Source organism: Terrapene carolina, unplaced genomic scaffold (genome assembly GCF_002925995.2).
Source record: "Terrapene carolina triunguis isolate 2854851 unplaced genomic scaffold, T_m_triunguis-2.0 Scaffold508, whole genome shotgun sequence".
Lineage (NCBI taxonomy): Eukaryota > Metazoa > Chordata > Testudines > Emydidae > Terrapene > Terrapene triunguis.
This window is the reverse complement of record NW_020664859.1, coordinates 594,629-618,394: the sequence shown is the minus strand read 5'-3', so window position 1 is coordinate 618,394 and position 23,766 is coordinate 594,629. Positions and strand designations below refer to the sequence as shown.

At 46.6% G+C, this 23,766-nt stretch overlaps 1 protein-coding gene across 1 annotated transcript in view; it reads left to right on the top strand.

Annotated features, from left to right (window-relative positions):
- The window catches only part of EXD3 (exonuclease 3'-5' domain containing 3), a 313,193-nt gene that overhangs the window by 144,741 nt on the left and 144,686 nt on the right, over positions 1-23,766 (top strand). The window contains exons 4-6 of the mRNA XM_029913175.1: positions 6,968-7,032; positions 11,523-11,690; positions 13,000-13,167. Coding sequence (XP_029769035.1) covers positions 6,968-7,032; positions 11,523-11,690; positions 13,000-13,167 — 401 coding nt within the window. The remainder of the gene's footprint in view (positions 1-6,967; positions 7,033-11,522; positions 11,691-12,999; positions 13,168-23,766) is intronic.

The following is a 23,766-nucleotide window of genomic DNA, read 5'->3' as shown; positions in this document are numbered from 1 at the left end:
CCAAATATTTAAAAAATGCCTTGCTTCAGGTGTTTGTTACATGTATTTATATGAATGAGTATATAATTACAAAGAAAAGTATGGAATTCACGATGGCAAGAGCAATTCTCTGTAAAATCATGTTCACAAGCTCAAAGAATCCCTTTACACAGTGTAGTAAAGATGTAGAGGCTAATTATTCCAACCAGTATGTGGTTAGATTGAAGTTTCTTTATGTGAGATGTACGCATTAAGAATAGGCAAGGCTGAAGACTTGAAGGTTGTAAATATCTATCGGTTACTTATGGAGGAACTTTGTATCTTTTTTTTTTTCAATCCCCAATGTTAGTTTGAAAATTCAAAGTTAATGTTATCTTAAAAAACAATATCTGATCATCAGAAAAGATAGAAATTTATCTTTAATGTCACCCAAACAATTTTAACGTGGTCCCTGAACCCACTAACCTTCCACTTTATGTATCCAGCGTACCTTGCGTGTCAGGATACAAATGTTTTGCTGGGAGACTGTTGACAAATCAGGTTTTGATAGAGACTTCAGTAAATCTAAACTGTTTATTACTTTGCATGTGGAATCAAGGCAGTTGAGACCATGGCTTTGGTTTTGTACATTTGTGTCTGTGATACGAGTGTGATTGCCCACAACCCTGCACCTCCTAGCTTGTGAACTACTTATTTGTTGAGTTCTTAGCTCCAGATATGCTGCCTACATGTACGTACAGCTTCACAGTATGATATTTAAATATTTACAACCCTCTTTTCTTTTGCAGAATTGTCCCAAATGATCGTTCTGTTAAACTGAAGATGTTCATTGAGGATAGGCTTGTTTCCTGGGTTTTAGTATTATTTTAGGCAAAAACCATAAGGGGAGAGTAAGGTTGTTTATGACCTAATTGATGGGTCGATTTGGTTTGGAAATCATTATATTTATTATCTGCCTCTTGTTAGACATGGTAATAAAGACTTAATATTAAAAAAAAAGGAAAGCCTGCCCATTTTTCAGGCTAGAGATGTTAGTTAACATTGCCTTAGAGAAGGCCTGAGCATTGACAAATAGAACTTGACTAGCTATAAAGTGCAGCTGTAATTGACTGGTTGATGCAATCCTAAATTTCAATCACATTATCTTCTTTCTCTTACTTTCAGTTTATTTTAATTAGCTGACCATAACTCTTCCAGGCCTCAGGCTGTGTGGCGTTTATTGGCTCTTGACACAAAGGAAAACCACCGAGAGATTTTTCACTGGTGAATTTCTCCTTTGGGGTTTGATGTCTCATTTCCCCCTGCAAGATACACGAGTGGCTTTGGTTAGAAAATGGATTTCTGTTGCCACTACATTTCAGTAAAATTGGTGAATAATGTAATTGAATTTTGAGATGGCACATGACCAAACCATCATTTTACTTTACCAGCCTGTGTGTGCCAGTTTTGTCGTGATCACAATGTGTTCTGAATGATCTATGCAAAAAGAAAAAAGAGAATGAATAGAAAGAAGTTTCTGGCTTTCCTGAGAGGCACTTTTCCAACTTAAAAATATAAATGCAACCACAGACATTGAGAACTGGGAAAGACTGGATTTACAGTCACCCTCTTTTATTACTGGACAAAGGAAAGGGGTTTATTTTCTTAATTAAAAATGTTGAATGCTATTGAATTACTGTAAAAAAAAAAAATGTAAAACATGAATGTAGTGTTTGGGGAAGGGGCCAGAGGGGAAGCCAGGTTGTTTGCGCCTGCAACCAGCAGGTGCAGAGTACAGTATGCTTCTTTCCCAGGGCTCCACCAAGGTACGTCAGCCTTTTTCTGCGGGACCTCTTCTAGGGCTCAGAGGTTCTGGAGTGCCCTCAGAGCTTGGCACTTCTGTGGATCCTGCCAATGAGGATGTAGATCAGTGCCCATTGCAGAGATTGTTTATGTGCTATTGATGTTTCTGCTCTGCCTTGGGAAGTAGAGTAGATCACCAATCCAGGGCACTCTGGGACTTTTGACCACAAACTCATGGTCTCATTGGCTACACTGGACTTTGCTCTCCACTCTTCTAATTGGCATGCATGTTTTGGAGGCTAAGAGTGAAGACCTCCTCCAGCTCTCCCACCTCATCTTCTCACACCTATTTGTTGTGGGTCCATCCCTGTGTCATTAGTTTATCTAATTCAGGACTTGAAAAACCCACTTGCCAGTAGTTAGTGGGGAGCTTTCCATAGCAAGCCATCAGTTTCTCTAGAATATAATTTTTATTTGAAAAATAGCTAGTCTGGTTGAAAAGAAACCTGAGGAGATGCAGTGTGGTCTTCCTGAATCTGCAGACATTCAGCTCCTGTGCTGCTGCTCCCCTTGTGCTGTTCATAGCACACAGCAGAATGAAATTGACAAGACCCCGCATGGGCAGTTATTGACAACCCTGTGGCAGCAGCACTATTGACACTGTTCTGTCAAGAATAGTGTTGATTTCATGCTGTTGCTAGTGAAATCTAAGGGCTGCAGCAGGGATAGACACTAGAGGTATTCTCAGAGGAGAAGGGCCAAACCATGGAGGGAGAGGGAAAATATTGAAGAGATCTCTCCACCCCTCACAGCAGCCAGGGGGATGGGGGAGAGACCTCCGCCCCGCTCCCAGAGGTTCTGGTTGGGGAAGAGGAGACAGACAGCTCCTCCTCCCTTCCAATAGCCGGAGAAGGTAAGAACTTCAAATTTATATCATGTTTCCTAGCCAAATGTTAGGGGATTGTTAGCCCTTTACTAAAACTCATGGGGTTTTTTTTGGTTGGCTAGCTCCCAGTACCAAAAGAAAGGGGAAGGGTCAATGGGAAATCAGGACCCTGAGACTGACAGTCCCCAGGAACAGTGGGGAGAGGCCAATGCTCCAGGTCAGCCTGATTGACAGGGCAGGCAGGCGAATGAGGGAGTCAGGAGTCCCAGGGGGTCCCGTCCTCTGGGTGAGCTGGAATTGCCTGGAACAGAGTTGGGCTGAGCTAAGCAGAGAGCAGGGGCCCGAGCTGAACTGGGGAGCAGAGCCGCGCCAGCCAGAGAAGCAGCCCAGAGAGCAGACCTGTGCTGGGAGCAGAGCTGCAGCAACCAGGGCCAGAGGAGCCAAAGGAGCAGCCCAAGAGGCTAGAGGCAGAGCAGCAGCAGTGCTGAGGCAGAGTGGAAGTGGAGGTGGAGCTGGAGCCGTCCGGAGCCGGATGTGGTGAGCAGCTGGGAAGGGCGAGGGGGACCCTGGGCAGCGGGCCCAGCACAGGGAGATGCCCCCAGCCAAGAGACCTTGCGGGCCAGACTTGGGGGGCATTGTAACCCCAACGGGGGGCTGACTCTGGGAAGAAGGGTCCTGCCACCTAGAGCCTCAAGGCGTGTGGCTTCCGCCAGAGCAAGTGTCTGACCCGCAGCGTCCCTGCAGCACAGCCGGGGCCTGGGCAGGGGCCTGGGCCGTGGGAGGGACAGACTGTGAACTGCCCGGACGTTCCATAGATGGCTGGTTGTGATGTCCCCGTGCCACAGAGCAGGCTGATGGGTTTTCCTTTCACCTTTCCCATTTTTCCTTATTTTTTAAAATGGATTGCTGTTTAATAAATTGTATTTGCTTTGAACTGTATGGAATGATCAGTGGGTCAGGGAAGCGTCCAGAGCAGAGAGAGCCCCCCGGAGTGGGGACACTCTAACCCCTGCCCTAAGCGACCACAACAAGGTGGGGGGGATCGAGCCCCCCAGAAATCCTGGGCCCAGCCTAGGACTCTGCCACACAGGAGAGTGGAAGGGGAGCCCTCGAGGTCAGGCAGGCCTCTGGATAAAGGGAGTGGGAGTGAGGACTCAGATCCTTTCGCCAGCCCATTTCACCGGGGTCGTGTGTAAACCAGGAAAGTTCCCCACAGTAGCGGGACCATTCCCCAGCTTACACAAAAGCTGATAGGACAGATAAGGGTGTCCAAGCAGAGCTCAGTACAAACTCCAACACCCTCCCTGTTTTCCTTGTGAACATTGCAGTGGGGCTGGGCAGCAAAGGGTGTTGCCTCTGAGCTTCATTGGTGCCCCCCCGCCCCCAATCTGTCCTTTTGTCTGCCACCGGGTAGTAGATGATATATTCACTGAACCTTGATCGAATGTTCTCATAGACATCCCTACGTCTATATGAAGTTGTAGAGGGGAGAGGAGGGGATTGCTGCTGAGAATTAGGATTTGTGTAGTGTACCTACTATTTCTATATATGATTCCTTGTTCAGTAGAATCAAGCAGGAATTGCCTTTTTCTTGGATGTAGACACACGGACCTGCAGTGAGCTGGTGTGGTTGCTTTCCAGGGGAGAAAGTGTAATTTTGTTTCTTTCTCACTGTTGTGCTCTCCCACATACACACACCCTGTACTTGTACCTCTTTGTCCGATCCCACTCTCCACTTTCCTTTCCTATCCAATTGGCCCTGCTCATTCCCTCTCTCCCGTTGTTTTCCCCTGTTCTCCCACCGGACCTTCCGGCAGCAAGAGAGACTGCGGCAGCCAGTGCTAGCCTCCACTGCCACCTCTTTTTTTCTCTGCCAGCAGTGTGGGAAGTCAGGACAGACAAGTAGAAGTAGCCTGGCTGCCTGGAACTGTGTCTTGACAGCAGCACTGTACAGCCAGGAGAACATAAGAACGGCAATATTGGGTCAGAACAATGGTCCATCTAGCCCAGTATCCTGTCTTCCAATAGTGGCCAATGCCAGGTGCTTCAGAGGGAATGCACAGAAGAGGACAATTTTGAGTGATCCATCCCCGGTTGTCCAGTCACAGCTTCTGGCAGTTGGAGGTTTAGGGACACCCAGAGCATAGGGTTATATCCCTGATCATCTTGGCTAATAGCCATTATCCTCCATGAACTTACCTAATTTTTTCAAAGGAGGAGTAACTGCTGGGAAGATCTTGCAGTCTGCTGAATGCCTGGGTTCCACCAGGGCTGTGGTTATGCCGGAGCAGGATAGACAGGGAGATAGCTCCAGGGATGACACTTGGCTGTTGTATACATCCCATTTAAAATTCTTTAATTATTTTTGAAGTTGGTTTGCACGTGTGATTGCATTGTAGCAGTTATCCTGCATCTGAGGAGATGAGCATATGTTTTTCAGAAGAGCTGGTGACAATGCTGCATCACTGGAAGTGGACTGGAGAGACTATTTGCATTGCTGCTGTTCTATCCTTGTATTCAAGCAGTCATGAGATTTGGGTGGGATTTCCCTTCAACTGTGAAAAGATTAGGGGGGAAAATCACCAAAGAAGGAACTTGTTTTGATGACAGAGGTCTAGAAAGCTTGTAATGGGTTTAACTGTTGGCCTTATGCAAAGTCATAACTCTTAGTTTTTCTATATCATCCCAAAGTGTTCCACACATTAATAATGGTTCAGATTTGCAATGGATTCTATTAAACACTTTGGGCTATATATTGACTTTTCATGCGGGCACACCTCCCCTTTGAAATCAGTGGGAGAGGTTTATGTGTGTGTGTCTGCATGTGCGTGTGTGTAAAAGATGCATTTTTATTCTTGCAAAAGTCAGTGGCTCTACAATTGTTGTGAAGCCTGACTTTCCGAATGATGATGTAAAATATTATGCAATAAATTGTAAATATGACCGAGTCAAGCTGATTGTGGTATTTCCTAGAGGGAACTTCATGGTAGAAATACTTGAACAAGTGATACAATGCTGTCGGTTCAACATGCAATCTACTGGCTTCTTACAATATTCTGTAATGATCACACTTCATAATGTAGCTGAGTTGAGGCAAAAGTTTTGCACTTGAGGTAGCTTTTCTGTTGGCCGAAGTGGCATACTAAGATACAAGTCTTCCCACATTTTGAAGTCAGTTATTCAGGTTTTATATATAGCATACAGAGAGTAGTTTAATTGTGCCTCTTTTTCAAGTTTGTTTAATTAACCAAGAAGTCTGAGCCTATTTTTAATAAGACTACATTCTGGACTTCAGAGTTTAGCAAAAAATTGCCCCGTAACATGTTCTAATTGATGCAGAATTGAGTAAGAATATGCTTATGAAACATGCAGAGACCAATATTGAGAACTGTATTGCCTTTTAAATTAAATATGCCTAAATGTTGATAGTTCCAGGAACCCCATTCTGACTGGCTTGATGCATAATAAGAGATTTTAATTTAAATTTTCAAGTAGTTACAAAATCTACTTTTAAAACTTTCTGATGACACTTTTCATCAAGAAAGCTTTAAAAGTTGCTGTGATTATTAGTTTGGTTTGTAAAAGCAGTGGAAAAGCCCAGATGACGTTCCCATAATTTTAGTCTGCATTGAATTTGTGGGTTTTGGGTATATCATCCTCTCTCATCCTCCAATAAATTATGCCTTGCCAGGATCACCATAAACCTTGGGCCTAATCTAATAACACAAACAAGTATAGCTGAAGCACAGCAGCCTGGCAATTATTGCCAACTGACAGAGTGTCTCCTACAATTACTAAGGCGGTTTCCAAACAAATTCACCCACTCCTGTCTCTCGTCTGAGTGCTGGGATGAGGTCCAAGCCCAGGTCTATTCCATCTATTCCAGTGAAAGTTTCAGAAAGCATTGATAATCCTTTCTAAACCAAGCATGAAACTAACTCTTCTAGGACTGTACAGTTTTTTATTTCAAAAATGGGAGAGATCAGTCCGGTCATATTTGCTGAAGAGTGGTGACATGATTTCGTTGTAAATACACCCAGAGAGCTTTGCACCGAATAAGCATTTACGTGTGTGTGGGTGTTTAGTTAAAGCTATGCATGGATGATGTCTGTTGTGGTTTTGTTAGGCTTCCAGAGTGAGGGGTTTTAGCACTTTAATCCTGAATGACAGTTGGAAGGTTGGTGGTTTCAAACAGTGGCATGGAGGGGCCTATTTGTCTTCAGCAGAACAGTGCCCCAGTGTATCTGGACTGCCTGTACAGAAGCACTAAATCTGTTTTGTTTTCTTTTTCTCCCATATCCCTCTTCCCCCTCCCCCCAGGCCAGGACTCACTCCTATTGCTGAAAACCCTTCAGTCCCTCTGGACAAAGAAAGAGATGAACAAGGTAAGTCTGTATAGTGAACCTCCCCTTCACACTGGAGCTAATAACGGTATGCAAAACATGTCCAGCCTCAGAGCCCTTGGGTCAGACCCGCAATTCTTCATGATTGCTTTCAATTCCAATACATAGGGGAAGGACCTACGGATCTGCAGTGTGAAGGGAAAATAAAAGGCAGCCTTGTCCAATGTTCAGCAGTCGTGGGACACACATACAAGGGCTGCAGTAGACAGGCTGAGTTGTTAAAAAAAACACAAAGTCAATCTTTTATTTTAAACATTTTTTTTGTCCAATTAATGTAGAGAGTAAGAAATCTGAAGATGTGAAGTACCCTGTCATCCTTACACCTGTCAAGGAGAGTGTTGAAATTGCCAGCACATCTTCCCATGGTGGGGTGGGGGCGCTTTGCTAAGTGGATAAATATTTAAGCCTTCATATTTCATGACGTCTTTTCATTTTTGGAGCAGTGTGCTGCGGTTTGGTTGGACAGTGTCTCTGTGAAATTATTGATATATTTTTAAACAGTCCTATGTTTTCTAGGTGCTATGTATAGATTTCTCCAAGGGAATGATACATACTTCATCTAAATTTGGGAACTCAGAAAATTAACAAAAAAATTAGATATAACTGGTTAGTGTTTAGCTTCCCATGCTTAGCAGTCTCTGCTTTGCAGCCAGGTTAATAGCATAAATGTTTTCCTGAAATACCTGGGAACGTGCAAAATATTATATCGTTGTGTGGAATATACCCAATCGACTGTATGCTAGTATGCCCAAAGTACCATAGCCTACGTGCTCCAGCCTAGTTGTCAGATTTGCTTGGTCATCATACTTGACTGGTGCATTTCATAGAATCATAGAATATCAGGGTTGGAAGGGACCTCAGGAGGTCATCTAGTCCAACCCCCTGCTGAAAGCAGGACCAATCCCCAGACAAATTTTTGCCCCAAATCCCTAAATGGCCCCATCAAGGATTGAACTCACAACCCTGGGTTTAGCAGGCCAATGCTCAAAACACTGAGCTATCCCTCCCCTCTTCCGGAATTTATACCTTCCAGCTCTTCTGGCTTGCGGTCCCCCAGCCTTAGTAATTGAACAGCTGGAAATACAACAATCGAGAGGTATCTTTTTGAATCGTCAATTACTGACACAGACTAGAGCTCAGCAATTCTGAAGACTGAGGCTTTCTATCAACTTATGCTAGAGCAAGAGGAAAACATTAATTGTTAGGGTTTGAGGACAGTTCATTCCACCAGAACTACAACAGGGAAAAATAATCATCAAAATCTATACACTGTGCAAACTGGAGTTTGGGTGGATTGCAAACCAAAATATTATGAAAAAGAGTTTCCCATTAAAGTGTCCTGGGCAGACTATACCACATCTTTTTTGTAACTTAAGGGTCTCCATGACTCATCCCAGCCTACATAACTTATTCAGCAAGTCTCTCAAACTGTGTCATCCCAGGAATGCATGTGATTTCAGGTTATTTGCTGTGAACTGCTCCTGAATTACTCGAAAGGAAGACAAACCCCCTTACAGAGTAAATGTTCATCATACACAATGTGCGGGCTCATGACAGGCATGCACAGCCACATGGATCCCACTCACTACACTACTTTCCATATCTGCCAATGCAGATGAACCACTTCTCTCTAAAACTGAAAGATGGGCCTGCAGACCAGGAGAAAAGTAATTTGTATAGATGAGACAGGGAAGCATGGCAATGACAGTGGGGGGTAAAATGATTCAGTGATTCTAATGTTGGGACTGTACTTTTGATGTCTACACACACACACACACACACTCTCACTCTCTCTTTTCTCCCTCAGCTGTCATCAGGTTGCTGCCACGCAACGGTACTAATCAGTTTTTTGGGGCATTTCCTACCTTCAGATATACAGTTGTGTCCCGTGTTGATGCCAAGGGGAGCTGTGTGCATTCATTTGAGAACAGAATAAGGCCCTGAATTTGTAACCACTCATCCCATCCCTATCTACCATTTGACATCATCACTGTTCCAGACAAAATAATTTGAAGCAAAGTGACCCTAACCTTGAATTTACAGTAAATGAGTAAAGTTAAAGATTAGATACATTGATTTCACCAAGGCACCTATTGCTTCAACCTGGCACAGGCTGTGGTGGCTTATGTACGTGATTTCTGTTAATGCTAAAGAGAGTTAATCACTTCCATTAACCTCCCCCACCTCTCCACCCCTTGAACACTGATTGAAAAATAGATCTCTACATTAGGCTAGGACTCCAATTCTGGGGGTTTAGAGAGTTCAATGATTTGTACATAGAAGAGAAATAAACTTAATTTTTGAGTAATCCAGCAGGATTAGCAGAAGGTTCTTTGCTTTTGTAACTCAGAATAATGGGCAAAACAACATAGACTGGACATCAGCAAAAAGCTTCTTAACTGTGAGGTTTATTAGGGGGAGGAATACTCTCCCAAGGAAGCGTGGTTATGTGAATCATTGCTAGACTTGCCACATAATTGCAAATGTACTTAAGAAAGAATCCTGCACTGGCAGAGTGATGAGCATGGTGACCTAACAGGTATTTTCATCTCTGATTTCTTATATTCATTCAGGTAATACTTTCTGTACATTACATGCCATTTATCACTCCCTTAGATCATTAGCAGACTTTAAAGAGAGATTTTCCCACTGCTTAGAATATCTAAGTGATCCTTAATCAAAAATCAATCCAGACATATTGTCATTGCTGTTCTTGCCAGTTTTGCAACTGTTCTGAGATGTGTGTGTGTGAGTGAGGGCTTGCTCTCTTACGAGGCCATTGTGTTCTGTAGCGCATCTTGCCAAAGCTCGGATTCTGACTCCAGCCAAAGGAGATGCTGAGCTGTGCGGAGAAAGCTCTTGTTCAATTCCAAATGTGCTGAAGTGGGGCTTTGAAAAAAGAGACCATTTATACATAGTGCAGTTTACTTGGCTAGTCACTTTGTTTTCCTTTGGCTGTTGTGTCAGATATTTGTGGTTGGCGTTCCACTGTAGCCTGGCTTCTCCTTCTGCTGAATTTTGCAGTGAGGTTAGAGTCCTGGGTTTGACATCACGATCCCTTGCTACAGGGAAAAATACTTAGGGAGACTTAGCTTAGCAGACTTTTGTCTAAACACACATCTTTGTTAGTCATCAGCATTGTTCTTGATGCAGTTGATAACCTAGTAAAGAGAAACAGATTTATATTTGTTATAGTCTCAAGGTTTTCCAACATGAAAGGGGATACGGAAAATTACTGGCAAATCACACTGTCTTCCAATACATATTTTAGATGAATAAAAAGGAAAAAACTGACTGACATATTTTCTCTAGATGTTCTTTTGTTTTCCATGTCATTCTTCAGTCTTTTTTATACTGTTTCCATTGGAAGCTGCAACTGGGATCATCATGTAGAATAAATTAGTAAAACTTGCTGCAAGCAGGAATCAGCATCCTTCAGATTTTGCCTCTTAGCCAGAAAAAAGAGAGCAGCTGCTGTTACTGAATTCTTCTCTTCTGTCTCTGCTCTCCCCTTGCTCCATGCATGTACCATGTGGTGAAAGGTACTTGTGGGGCTACTCAAGGATGCCACTTCTTCTCCCTGCCAACCCTCTGAGCTCCTTGGAAACTACCCTCTAATGTAAACATTATAAAGATATTGCCCAGTACTGTTAATTTATCACTCAGACCAGATGGGTAGTAAGTTGCCTATTAACATTCACAAAGTGAGCGTTCAGTTCCTTAACTTTTCTAAACAGATCACCCTGAAATTCCTTAGATTTATAGCATAATTTTTTTCCACGTTCCAAGCTTTTCAGCACTCCATCTTATAACTTTAATGAGATGTCCACTATAAAATTGCAATGGTAGCCTAAACCAAATACCTCACCCTTCTTTGGAGAAGGGGAAATTGGATTTCAAATAAGGCAATTTGAGTTTTCAACAAGTCTGATGCTAAATGTTTTATCCTGTATTTAAAACCTTAATTATTTTAGTCTCAGGGTTTTCCACTCTAGTGTAAGGTGTTGCATAATTGTGATTGCAGTGGTTATGTGATGAATATAAACGTTTGCAGTGCAGGAATGGAGAGTTGTTTTTTTTTATCTGTGTTCTTATCTGTAGGTATATTAGAAGTGCAGATAATAGGATTTGTAAACCTGTCTGCCTTTACTGTCGCCACTTCTCCAATAACACCCCTCTCCCCCAAATCCTAAGCCCCTTTGTCTGTCCTGCAGAACAACTTCTCTGTCTTTATGGGATAATTAGTGTGGACAATTGCTGCTTTTCCCATTGGGTTTGAGGTGCAATGGGCCATGAAGGAATCTGTAATGACATGAAAAGTCACTAGAAGCACGGATGGTGGTTGAATAGCAACAGTTACCTCCCTGAATAGATTAAATTAAATAATAATAAAAAATCTTTGTGTTGAGCTGGGGGAAGGGAGGATTCACTAATCTATTTGTACATGACAATGTATTTTTGTATCTCAGCAGCTCAAGGAAGAAACCAGGCGGGGTTTTGCAGCTCTGGAAGACCCATTGGCTGGACTCCTGGACATGCTGGAGAGTAGCAGTGACTGGAAGGGGAAAGGGCACTCCCTGGGGTATTACATCACCAATGAGTTGCAACTTTGGATAAAGGAACATCCTGCTGTTCAGGAGGTTAGAGAAAGAAAGAGACAGAGACTGGAGAAAAGAGAGAGGGATTTTCATGCTCCCAAAGTGCCTCCCTCTCCTCCAATCACTTTATTCCATAGTCCAGTTCCTTTCCATTAGTGCACCCACAAGCATAATGTGACCTGCTGATGGAATTCATACTGAGGCAGTATGTCCAGTGATGCTGGCCTGAAAGTGAAACGACACCAATGGTGCTAAAATACTTTCCCATTTCCTCCCACTGCCTGGGATTTCTATCTCCCCAAATCAAGCTGCCTTGCTGGAATATGGACCTTTCAGTCTTTCCCCTGGCTGGAGGCTTTCCCATTGGAACCAACATCCCATAAGCCCAATCACTGTATGGTCTTCCAGTTTTGCACATAGAAGACAATTACTGAATAATTATTTAACTCTGGCAATGTGGTAGCAGCTTCTATCACTTAAAGTGCTGAAAGTGGTAACAATATGAATCTCCTGGTAGCTTGAGTGATCAAGCTGAAGTTGTAGGGTCATCAAAGTAGTAATTCATCCATTTCCTTGGCCTGTTGCATTCTGATACCTTGAGATTTTTCCTTTCTCTATACTGCTCTCTGTGAACTTTAGGTGGTTTTGTCTTTGTACTGTTTTATTTTTCATTTTTTCCCAAGTGCCTTAGTTTGCGAGTTCAGCTTCTCCATTCAGAGCCCCAAGATCTCTATTTTCTGCCATTACAGTCTGTTGTAGTTGAATCAAACACAGGACTGAGAGTCAAGAACTTCCAAGTTTTAATAGAATGATCATGTATGAAAGTATGTATTAGTAGTTGTGTCCTTGTGTCATCACACCATCCTTTTGCCTCAAGGCCGCTCTAGGACCTGGCAACAAGACTGGGAATGAAATTGAGTTCTCATGCATGGCCGGGAAGGGTTGCCTGTGGAGAGTTGGTGGATGCAAGAGCCAGGAGGCTTGTTTCTGCTGAGGGCACTTACCACAAAAGGCACCTCCTCTGACCTGGTTTCTAACTCCCGCGTTGAGTTGGAGGTGTGACTACTTCAAGAAGTTCTGTTAGCAAAAAGGGGTGTTCCCTATGCTCAGATTGATATTTGTACCGGCCTCTCCAAGTTCTACCCCACCAACATTTAATGTTGTTTTAATTGGCCACTGTGAAGTGATGTGTGTAGTATGTTGCCCTGATTTCTGTGTCAAAATCCAAGGGGGAACTGGAGAACCCCTTTCCAATGGATTGCCTTGTCTGATGTTTTAAAAAGCTACATTTTGGACTGTCATTGAATTCTGTTGGTCTTTATGAAACCTGTGTTTGACTCTGATTTCTTAGTCTGGCTTGAGGCTGAAGAAACTCCAGACCCGAGTGTTCAGAATACTAGCCCAGAGCCAAGTTAATCTCCTTGACCCTCTGATCAGCATTTTTCAGCTACATACAGCAGACCAGAACAGTTTGCTTGGACATGTCAGTCACGTTTACCACAAGGGCAAGTACAAAGAGGTGGGTCTTGATTTTCAACTTGATTTTCACACTGAGAGCTCTGATTCTCTGTTAGTGTCTGGGCCTGTTTTTCATTATATTTCTGTGTAAATTCCATTTCATAACGGCAGCAAGGCCTGTGTGTAGTGTAATTTAGTATGATTGTTGTACTTGTTGGTACTTATTTACTCTTCCTTCAACCTCATACTGGGAGAGCACACAACTCCAGTCAAACCCAACTCCCTTTGTGAGTTTTGCAAGAATTTTGTTAATTTTTTGGGTACTTTATTTTGGGTGTTTAATAAAATAAAAAATTATCCATTCCACATGTCCTGGTTTTGACCAGAAATGGAATATTGTGAGGGACATCTTTTGTGGTATATATCACCTGACTGAAAATCTTACCAGACAGATTCTCTGTTTCATGGGATTACTGAATCAAGGTGTGAATGTGACAGACAATCCTGGCACTAGGACTATGAGGCCTCTGCTACAAGCCACGGTGAGGATGTCTACATTGTGCTGATTCTACTGTAACCTCTTGTAGGGCTCCTTTCAGGTGGGGCAGTAACAAACGTTCAGATGTGAGCCTCTTCGCCCCCTTCTATCCCACCTTAAGTCTTCGGAAGGTTGAAATCCTTCTAAATATTTGATATTATTCTCTGCTTTCTCCAACCCCCTGTTTAAGCCCTAAGGGTTATCTATAGAATGGGGCACCAACATTTCATCAGAGAAATACACTCTCTTTAGTCCACTGGACACATTTAATATTCTCATGTGAACAATGCATCCTTGCCTCATGTGTTCATGTCCCACCTCTCACAAATCGCATAAGAGAACAGTGTCTCTGCAGACAATGAAGTCCCTGATGTTCCTAGAGACCGGTGTGCTTGTTATCTCATTTACTTCTAAAGCAGATCTGATCCCTCCCATGGCCTTCAATATTAGAGCTTCTCAAAGGCTGAACCAATTTGTCTGTCAGAATAACAGTAATTTGTGCAGCTGAGCCAAGCATTCTCTTGGGATTTGTGAATTTTGGGTTGTCACCTCCAGTGCTAATAGAACACTGTGGCTATGGATGGAAGTAGTGGGGGGATAAAAAGTAGTAATAGGAAGATAAATCTTGAATTATTTGGAGATAGCACCCTTTTGTTGGCAGATGCCACAGATGTGAATAATTCCTGCAACTCAGAGTTATGAGCACCTCAGGAATGGAAGTTGTTTGCAACTCTAAAATGTTCATAACTCTGAACAAAATGTTAGGGTTGTTCTTTCAAAAGTTTACAGCAGAACATTGATTCTTCTTCGAGTGCTTGCTCATATCCATTCCAGTAGGTGTGTGCGCGCCGCGTGCACGATCGTCGGAAGATTTTTACCCTAGCAACACCTGGTGGGTCGGCTGTGGAGCCCCCTAGAGTGGCGCCGTTATGGCGCTGGATATATACCCCAGCCGACCCAGCGCCCCCTTAGTTCCTTCTTACCGCCCCTGACGGTCGTTGGAACTGTGGAGCGCGGCTTAGCTGATCTCCACACTCCCTAGCTTCTCATTGTTGTTGTTATAGTTAGTTATATAGATAGTTATTCAAGTTAGTTAGTTAGTTAGTTGTATAGTGTATATATATAGTTGTATATTGTTATCGGGGGTTTAGGGGGTGTTTTTCCCCTTTTCCCCCCCGGCGCACAGCCGGGCCCATGCCCAAGGCTCCTGGCTTTAAGCCGTGCGCGTCCTGCGGGAAGCATATGCCAACCAGCGACCCGCATAGTTCCTGCTTGAAGTGCCTTGGAGAGGCTCATCCAGCAGATAAGTGCCCTATCTGCAAGGCCTTCAAGCCAAGGACAAGAAAGGAGCGGGACTTTAGACTCCGTCAGCTCCTGATGGAGGCGGCTCTGAGTCCGGATCCTCCCTCGGCGCGCCCTGTCCCGGCACCGAGCGCTTCGGTGCGCAGCGCCCCGGCGGGCCCGACCGGTGCGGCGGAAAAGACTGCTCGGCACCGACCGACGTCGGCACCGCGCCCGCCTAAAGAACCTCGGCGCCGATCCCTTTCTCCGGGCCATAAGAAGGCCGGCAAGGCGCGGGACGTTGCTGCCGCGAAGATACCGGCTCCCCCGGTGCCGGGGGTAGAGCCGCGTCCGCAGTTGGACCGCCAAAGACAGGCGGCCACACCGTCGACTCTGGCACCGAGGCCGTTGAGTCCGGTGCGGACTGTTTCACCACCAAGGCTGGTGGTGGAACCTTGTCTCCCTTCCACCCCGGAGACCTTTGCTACGGCGAGAGACCTGATCGCCCTCACGGAGCCGGCGCCGTCACAACTCCCGGCACCGGTGGCTCCACGCGTGCTGCAGTCCAGAGGAAAGCCTGCCCTGGTGCACCCACCGTCGCCAGCACGAGTCTCTCGGCACCGCTCCAGATCCCGGAGCAGGTCCCGACGCCACTCTGAGTCCCGGCGCCGAATATCACCTCGGCATCGGTCGTACTCGCGGCCCAGATCCTCTTCACGGCGCCGTTCAACATCCCTGCACCGTCGCGACGACCGGCACCGATCGGGCTCGAGACGCAGCTCCCGGCACCGGTATGAGCGCCACTCGGGCTCGAGGGGCCGCTCCCGGTACCACGCCACCTCCAGATCGTCGTCCCGTTCCAGATCGGGATCCCGGCACCGGAGGGACTACCGGCACCGATCCAGATCCCGGCACCGCTCTCCGGCACCGAGGGACAGATCGCCTTACGGCCGGCACCGATCGGCACCGTACCATCCGGTACCGACGGCGTCGGGTTCGGCACCGCAGTGGCCGTCGAGATCGGCGTCGCGATCATCTGAGGCAGTGGAGGCCGGCCACCTGCAGGAGACCGACGACCCTATGCAAGGACCTGCGCATTGGTCCTTCTGGACTCCTTGGGCCTACCATCAGGCACAAGGAGCTCCGCTATCTGCCTCCCGCTCGGGCCGTTCGGAGCCTAGGGCCCCAGAGTCCACTATCTCCCGCCCTCCTCCAAGGGACGTGGAGGCTCCAGTGCCCGCACCAGCAGAGGCCCTGGACCTGGGGGCATGCGAGGCCCAACTCCAGGAACACCTGGAGCAGGACCAACCATTGGACCCCTTGCCACCGGGGGCATCCTCCTCGTCCTCGCCTGATGAGGCCGTAGCGGGCACATCCGCCATTGGGCCGCCTCCTATAGACCTTCGGGCCCACCAGGACCTGCTGCGCCGCATGGCTCGCAATATGGACCTCCAGGTGGAGGAGATTGCGGAGGTCCATGATCCCATCGTGCAGATCATTTCAGCGGATGCTCCATCCAGGGTGGCATTACCGCTGATCCGCACTATCCAGGCGAACGCCACCACCATCTGGCAAACCCCGGCCTCTATTCCGCCCACGGCCAGAGGGGTTGAGAGGAAGTACTTTGTGCCCTCCAAGGAACATGAGTACTTGTACACTCACCCCCAACCGTGCTCACTGGTGGTTTCATCAGTCAATGCACGGGAGCGCCATGGCCAGCAGGCTGCTGCGCCCAAATCGAAGGACGCTAAGCACTTCGATTTGTTCGGACGCAAGGTCTATTCGGCTGGCGGACTGCAACTGCGGGCAGCGAACCAGCAGGCGCTCCTGAGCCGCTACGGATTTAATATGTGGTCCTCGATGGGGAAATTTAGAGAGCTGGTTCCCCAGGAATCGAGGGAAGAGTTCGGGGCCTTGGTAGAGGAGGGCAAGCGGGTGGCATGCACCTCCCTGCAGGCGTCCCTTGATATAGCGGACTCGGTCGCTAGGACCCTGGCGTCGGGGATAGCAATGCGCCGAATCTCCTGGCTCCAGGTGTCAGGCTTGCCACCTGAACTGCAGCAGACCCTGCAGGACCTACCGTTTGAGGGCCAGGGCCTCTTTTTGGAGAAAACAGACTCGAGGCTCCAAAATCTTAAAGACTCTCGGACAATGATGCGCTCCCTGAGGATGCATGTCCCAGGGCCTCAGCGCAGACCCTTCAGGCCCCAGCCTCAGCGGTTCTACCCTCCCCCGCCTCGTCCAAGACAGGACTTTGCTAGGAGGCGGGGTCGAGGTGGTAGGCGAAGGTCGACCGGCCCTCAACCCGGTCAGAACCAGGGCCAGCCTAGACCACCTTCAGGGCCTAGGCAAACCTTTTGAAGGTGCGGTCGAGGACGGCACCACGACCGGTACCCAGGATCCAACTCCCCCCTTCCGGGATCGCCTCTCCCGCTTCCACCGTGCTTGGTCCCGTATAACCTCGGACCGTTGGGTCCTTCGCACGGTGGAGAGGGGATACGCCCTCCAGTTTTCCTCGCCCCCCCCCTCCCACTCCCCCTCCCCGTCCCTCTTCAGGGACCCTTCTCACGTGCAACTCCTTACACAGGAGGTTTTTGGGCTCCTCGCTATGGGGGCCATAGAGGAGGTTCCATCGGAGCTAAGGGGCAGGGGGTTTTACTCCCGCTACTTCCTGATACCCAAGTCAAAAGGGGGTCTACGGCCCATCTTAAACTTGTGCGGACTCAACAAATTCATAGTAAAGTTGAAGTTCCGCATGGTGTCATTGGGGACCATCATCCCTTCACTGGATCCTGGAGACTGGTTCGCCGCCCTCGACATGAAGGACGCTTATTTCCACATAGCAATTTATCCGCCCCACAGACGTTTCCTGCGATTTGTGGCAAACAGGGTGCACTACCAATTCGCAGTCCTTCCCTTCGGCTTGTCCTCGGCTCCCAGGGTGTTCACAAAGTGTCTGGCAGTCGTCGCGGCCTTCCTTCGTCGACAAGGGATACAACTGTTCCCGTACTTGGACGACTGGCTGGTACGCGGCCGCACCAGAGACCAAGTGCAGGCTCATGTTCGCATAGTGACACACACCTTCCACGAGCTGGGCATTCTACTCAACAGAGAGAAGTCCACTCTAGTACCAACTCAGAGGATAGAGTTCATTGGAGCAATCCTGGACTCCAGGCGTGCCCGAGCCATCCTGCCAGACAGCCGATTTCATACCATCTCAAGCGTCATTCAAGGGCTCAGGGCCTTTCCAATTACCACCATAAGAACATGCCTTGTCCTTTTGGGCCACATGGCCTCATGTACATACGTAACCAGGCACGCCAGACTGCAACTTCGCCCACTGCAGGCTTGGGTGTCATCGGTCTACCGTCCTCATCGAGACGACCTGAACATGGTGGTCACGGTTCCGGCCTCGGTCTTGGCCTCTCTCGCCTGGTGGACGGATCGCACTGCGGTCTGTGCAGGAGTGCCCTTTCACGCCCCACAGCCCTCCCTCCACCTAGTTACGGACACTTCATCTCTAGGCTGGGGCGCTCACCTGGGGGAGCACCATACTCAAGGCCTGTGGTCCGCGTCCCAACTAGCCCTGCACATCAACGTCCGAGAGCTGATGGCGGTGCGCCTGGCTTGCCAGGCTTTCCTCAACTTCCTACAGGGCCGTTGCGTGCTGATTCTCACCGACAACACCACGGCCATGTTTTACATCAACAAGCAAGGCGGAGCTCGCTCATCTCCCCTATGCCAAGAGGCCATTCGCCTGTGGGACTTCTGCATCACCCACTCGATTCATCTCACGGCGTCATTCCTGCCTGGAGTCCAGAATACGCTGGCGGACCGTCTCAGCAGGTCCTTCCAGACGCACGAGTGGTCGATTCGCCCGGACATCATCTATTCCGTCTTCCAGAGGTGGGGATTTCCCCAGGTCGACCTCTTCGCATCTCGGGCCAACAGGAAGTGCCAGGCATTCTGCTCCCTACACAGGCGAGCCCCGGGCTCTCGGTCAGACGCCTTCCTCATGGCATGGAAAGACCATCTGTTCTACGCCTTTCCTCCATTCCCGCTGGTCCACAGGGTGCTGCTCAAGATCCACAGGGACCATGCACGGGTAATTCTAGTCGCTCCCGCTTGGCCGAGACAGCACTGGTACACCACACTGCTGGAACTGTCAGTACAGAGACCGATCACGCTCCCCTTGAGTCCGGATCTCATCTCTCAGGACCACGGCCGGCTGTATCACCCCGACCTGCAGTCGCTCCATCTCACGGCGTGGATGCTTCATGGTTGAGTCGCTCAGAGCGGCAATGCTCGCAGGCCGTCCAACAGGTCCTGCTGGGAAGTAGAAAGCCCTCTACGCGGACCACTTATTTAGCCAAGTGGAAGAGGTTCTCCTGTTGGTGTGAGCAACGAGCTACGTCTCCCTCGCAGGCTCCTATCCCCTTGATACTGGAATACCTCCTGTCCCTAAGACAGCAAGGCTTGGCGACATCCTCAATCAAGGTTCACCTCGCCGCTATTTCTGCTTTCCACCCAGGAGAACTCACGTCCTCGGTCTTCTCTAACCCGATGGTCGTTAGATTCCTCAAGGGCTTAGACCGGCTGTACCCACAGCAACGACAGCCGGTTCCAACGTGGAACCTCAACCTCGTCCTCTCCAGGCTCACAGGGCCTCCGTTTGAACCATTGGCGACCTGCTCACTCCTGTACTTATCCTGGAAGACAGCCTTCCTCGTAGCCATCACCTCAGCACGACGCGTCTCGGAACTCAGGGCGCTGACATCCGAGCCCCCTTATACGGTGTTCCACAAGGACAAGTTGCAGCTTCGCCCCCATCCTGCCTTTCTTCCGAAGGTGGTGTCACCTTTCCACGTAAACCAAGATATATTTCTCCCGGTCTTCCATCCGAAACCGCACGCTACTCGTCAAGACCAGCGTTTACATTCTTTGGACGTTCGCAGGGCCCTGGCTTTCTATATTGACCGGACAAAGCCATTTAGGAAAACGACGCAACTCTTCGTTGCGGTGGCCGACCGGATGAAAGGATCACCGGTCTCTTCACAGTGCCTGTCCTCTTGGATTATGTCCTGCATTCGTGCTTGCTACGACCTGGCCGGTGTACCGACGCCACACCTCACTGCTCATTCCACGAGGGCCCAGGCCTCCTCGACTGCCTTCCTGGCTCAAGTACCGATCCAGGACATTTGTAGAGCTGCAGTGTGGTCATCGGTCCACACATTTGCTACTCACTATGCGCTGGTGCAACAATCCAGAGACGATGCTGCTTTCGGGTCAGCGGTTCTGCACACAGCAATGTCTCACTCCGACCCCGCCACCTAGGTGGGGCTTGGGAGTCACCTACTGGAATGGATATGAGCAAGCACTCGAAGAAGAAAAGACGGTTACTCACCGTTGTTCTTCGAGATGTGTTGCTCATATCCATTCCAAACCCGCCCCCCTTCCCCACTGTCGGAGTAGCCGGCAAGAAGGAACTGAGGGGGCGCTGGGTCGGCTGGGGTATATATCCAGCGCCATAACGGCGCCACTCTAGGGGGCTCCACAGCCGACCCACCGGGTGTTGCTAGGGTAAAAATCTTCCGACGATCGTGCACGCGGCGCGCACACACCTACTGGAATGGATATGAGCAACACATCTCGAAGAACAACAGTTACAACGGTGAGTAACCGTCTTTTTAATACAGCTTTGAAACTTTACTATGCAGAAGAAAAATGCTGCTTTCCCTTTAATTTTTTAATAGTTTACGTTTAACACAATACTGTACTGTATTTTCTTTTTTCTTTTTTTTTTTTTTTTGGCCTCTGCTGCTGCCTGATTGCATACTTACAGTTCCAAATGAGGTGTGTGGTTGATTGGTCAGTTAGTAACTCTGGTGTTCGTAAGTCTGAGGTTCTACTATAATAGTCGCGGGTAGTAAATGCATTCTGTGAGGCACCCCTCTGAGTATGGGAGGATGAGATGAGCCTCACTGGCCACTGGATGGCACCACTGCTCCCAAAACATATAGTGGGAGCTTTATTTTTCTGACTGTAAGTAAGGTGACAGTTAAGGAAAAAGGCAGAAGTGTCTGTGTGGCAAGATTCTGGGTGTGTATCCGTTCTGGTGTGAATGCAGTTGATGGCAGCTGCTGATGGAATGCAGTACGATGGTGTTGGCAAAGCTGACAATTAGAGTGTATACTATTGTTTGGTAATGGGGATAGTATCTAAGCAGAGGGATTTAAAATGTCTATTTATACAGTTACAGCTGGGGTGCCTTTAGATATATTTCCTCTTTCTTATACAGCTGCTTTCATGAACCAAGCATAGTTGCAAGGTGAGTTTCAGTAGTCGTCCTAAACCATACATTGAGCTATCTAATGTTAGTGTATTAGATTGTTTTGTGTTCAGGCTGAGCCTGGACAAAATGCCATGCACACCATGTGTTGTGCAGGACTCCAGGGTGCTGATAGTATTGTAGTCTTTCAGAACTCTCTTTCTTGAGCTCTCCATTTCGGTGTTGGTGAATGGCTTTATGAAAACCAAGATGGCCGCCGGTATTTTTTAAACAATGATGGAATTCAGCAGACCAGAGGCTAATATAGTGCGATGCTATTCTGTGAAGAGACGCTGAATAGGCCAGGCTGTGCTTTAGAAGAATGAGGGGTAGGCAGAAGGCAAGCTAGTGTTTCATGGTCATCTTATGTTACACTTCAGCCTTTCAAAGAGTGTCTGGGGCTGGTTGAATGAACCTCTCCTGCACTCCAAATGCAGGAATCTAAAGACAAAGGAGACTCTTGTCACTTGCAGGCCCCTTTAGCGAATAAAAGCCATTGTCACATGAACAGGGGCAGTCTGGCAGGCTGTGCATGCTTCAGTGCCCCATGATATCGCTAAGTCTCAGCAGAAATCACATTCAGTGCCCTGTCAGCTTTGATTAGCGGGGTCTCATGACTTAATGTGCTGCGATATTTCATGTCTAAGGGTAGCGGCTGTCTTTCTGTGGGATGAATGCCCTCTATTGTCCACTGAGTTATTTTATTTACATTTTTTAAACAGCTTATAAAGGTAAAAAGATAGCTGTGCTAAAAAAAAATCAAATTCCTTTGCTTGTGGATCAGTAGTAAGTGCTTCTAGGGTCAGATACAGTGAAACTTGTTTTCGCAATCAGCATCAAAGTTCTGGTTTTGTTTAACAGCTTTATATTAAATTCTGAACAGGTGGCAGTGGAGCTGGGTTTAGGAAGGAAACAATAAATAATCTTTTTAGCCTCTGACAACCAGAAATATTCCTGGGCTTGAGAGAACTCCCACTCAAAGCTCTCTGCATTAGAAATCTAGGGACTTTTTTCTTCTTCTGTTTGTTTGTTTTTTATACAAGAACATTGGGGCGAAGGTTTAGCAGGGATGGGGAGATAATTTTAGCGTTTCATTTTTAACAAATAAATGACATTCTCCTTCTGTATTTATTGTTTTTGTACAGAAAATGGATTTCGTAAATATGTTAAATTGAGCTAATATTTGCTAGTTTTCAATAAAAGAAACAGATTTGTTAATTATATCTAGGACTAATTGCTAAAATTAGGAATTAGATGATAAAGGCATTAAAATATACCATTTATTTATTTTAAATACACCCATCTTAGTGTTCTCAAACAAAAACTGCATTAACATAGGGTTAGGGTTGAGAGTACATCAGTAATTTAGAGTAAAATACATTTCTGGGATGGTTTAATTATTCAAAAAAACAAGCATGATAAACCCAGGAAATTCAGACTTAGGGATAAACTCAAAATAAATCCAAACATGTTAAGGGTCTAGCAATTCACATTTCAGGCACGCAGACTACCTTAACTCAGCCCTCTAGTGATGCCTAATATGATTATGATTATGGCATATTCATGTTTGTAGTCTTAAATTGATTAGATTCAACTGATGTTAGAATATACATTATATTGTTCTTTTGCTATGGTGTCACTATAGGGCAGAGTTAAAGCTATTTGGGTTCCCTAACTGACTTTCCAGACCTTAATATGTTTGGATTGCTTTTAAATTTAATCTTAACTCGGACTTTCCTGGGTTGTTTTGTGCACAATTAAAACATCCCTGTAATGTATTTTACCCTAAATCACTGATATGTTAACTGCATTTTAATATAGTTTTTGTGTGGAAATTTCCTTTTTTAATTAAAAATTAATACGTGAACATAAAATAAGAAACGAAATGAGGATATTATCACGTGATAATTCTAATTGGATAATTCTAATAAGCTTAAATCTTTTAGGGCCAGATTCACAGATACACTCTTGATGCTTTATGCCACTCAGGTGCATCACAAAGTAACCTGGCCAGACATACTGACTAGTTAAACTGGGTTTAAAGCTGTGCTGTGTCATTGGAGCTGCACAAAACAGCCAGTGTTCAGTTCAGTTTCCCCCTCCCTCCTGTATTCCAACATGCTTATGTGCATGTGCATACACACAGGTTTCCAATACAAATTCCCTCTCCCTCCTGACCTCCAGATTCCTCTGCACAAGCAAACCGATTCTCCTCCATCATGTTCTCCACAGTCCCCTGCATGTGCAAACACCTGATTTCCCATCCCTCCTGTGCTTTGCACTACGCTGTGCATGTGTGTGCTCACACGCACACAGATCTGAGTTTCCCCCTCTATTTGAGTAGATCTGGTGTAACAGGTAATATCTGAAGAGAAATACTTGCACTTATTGGTAAATGTTTGTTTTTATTTATTTATTTATTTATTTATTTATTTATAGCTGGAAGTTTTCCCATCAGTAAAGGCTAACACATAAAATCTTCTTCAGATAAAAAATCATCCTCTTTCAAAATG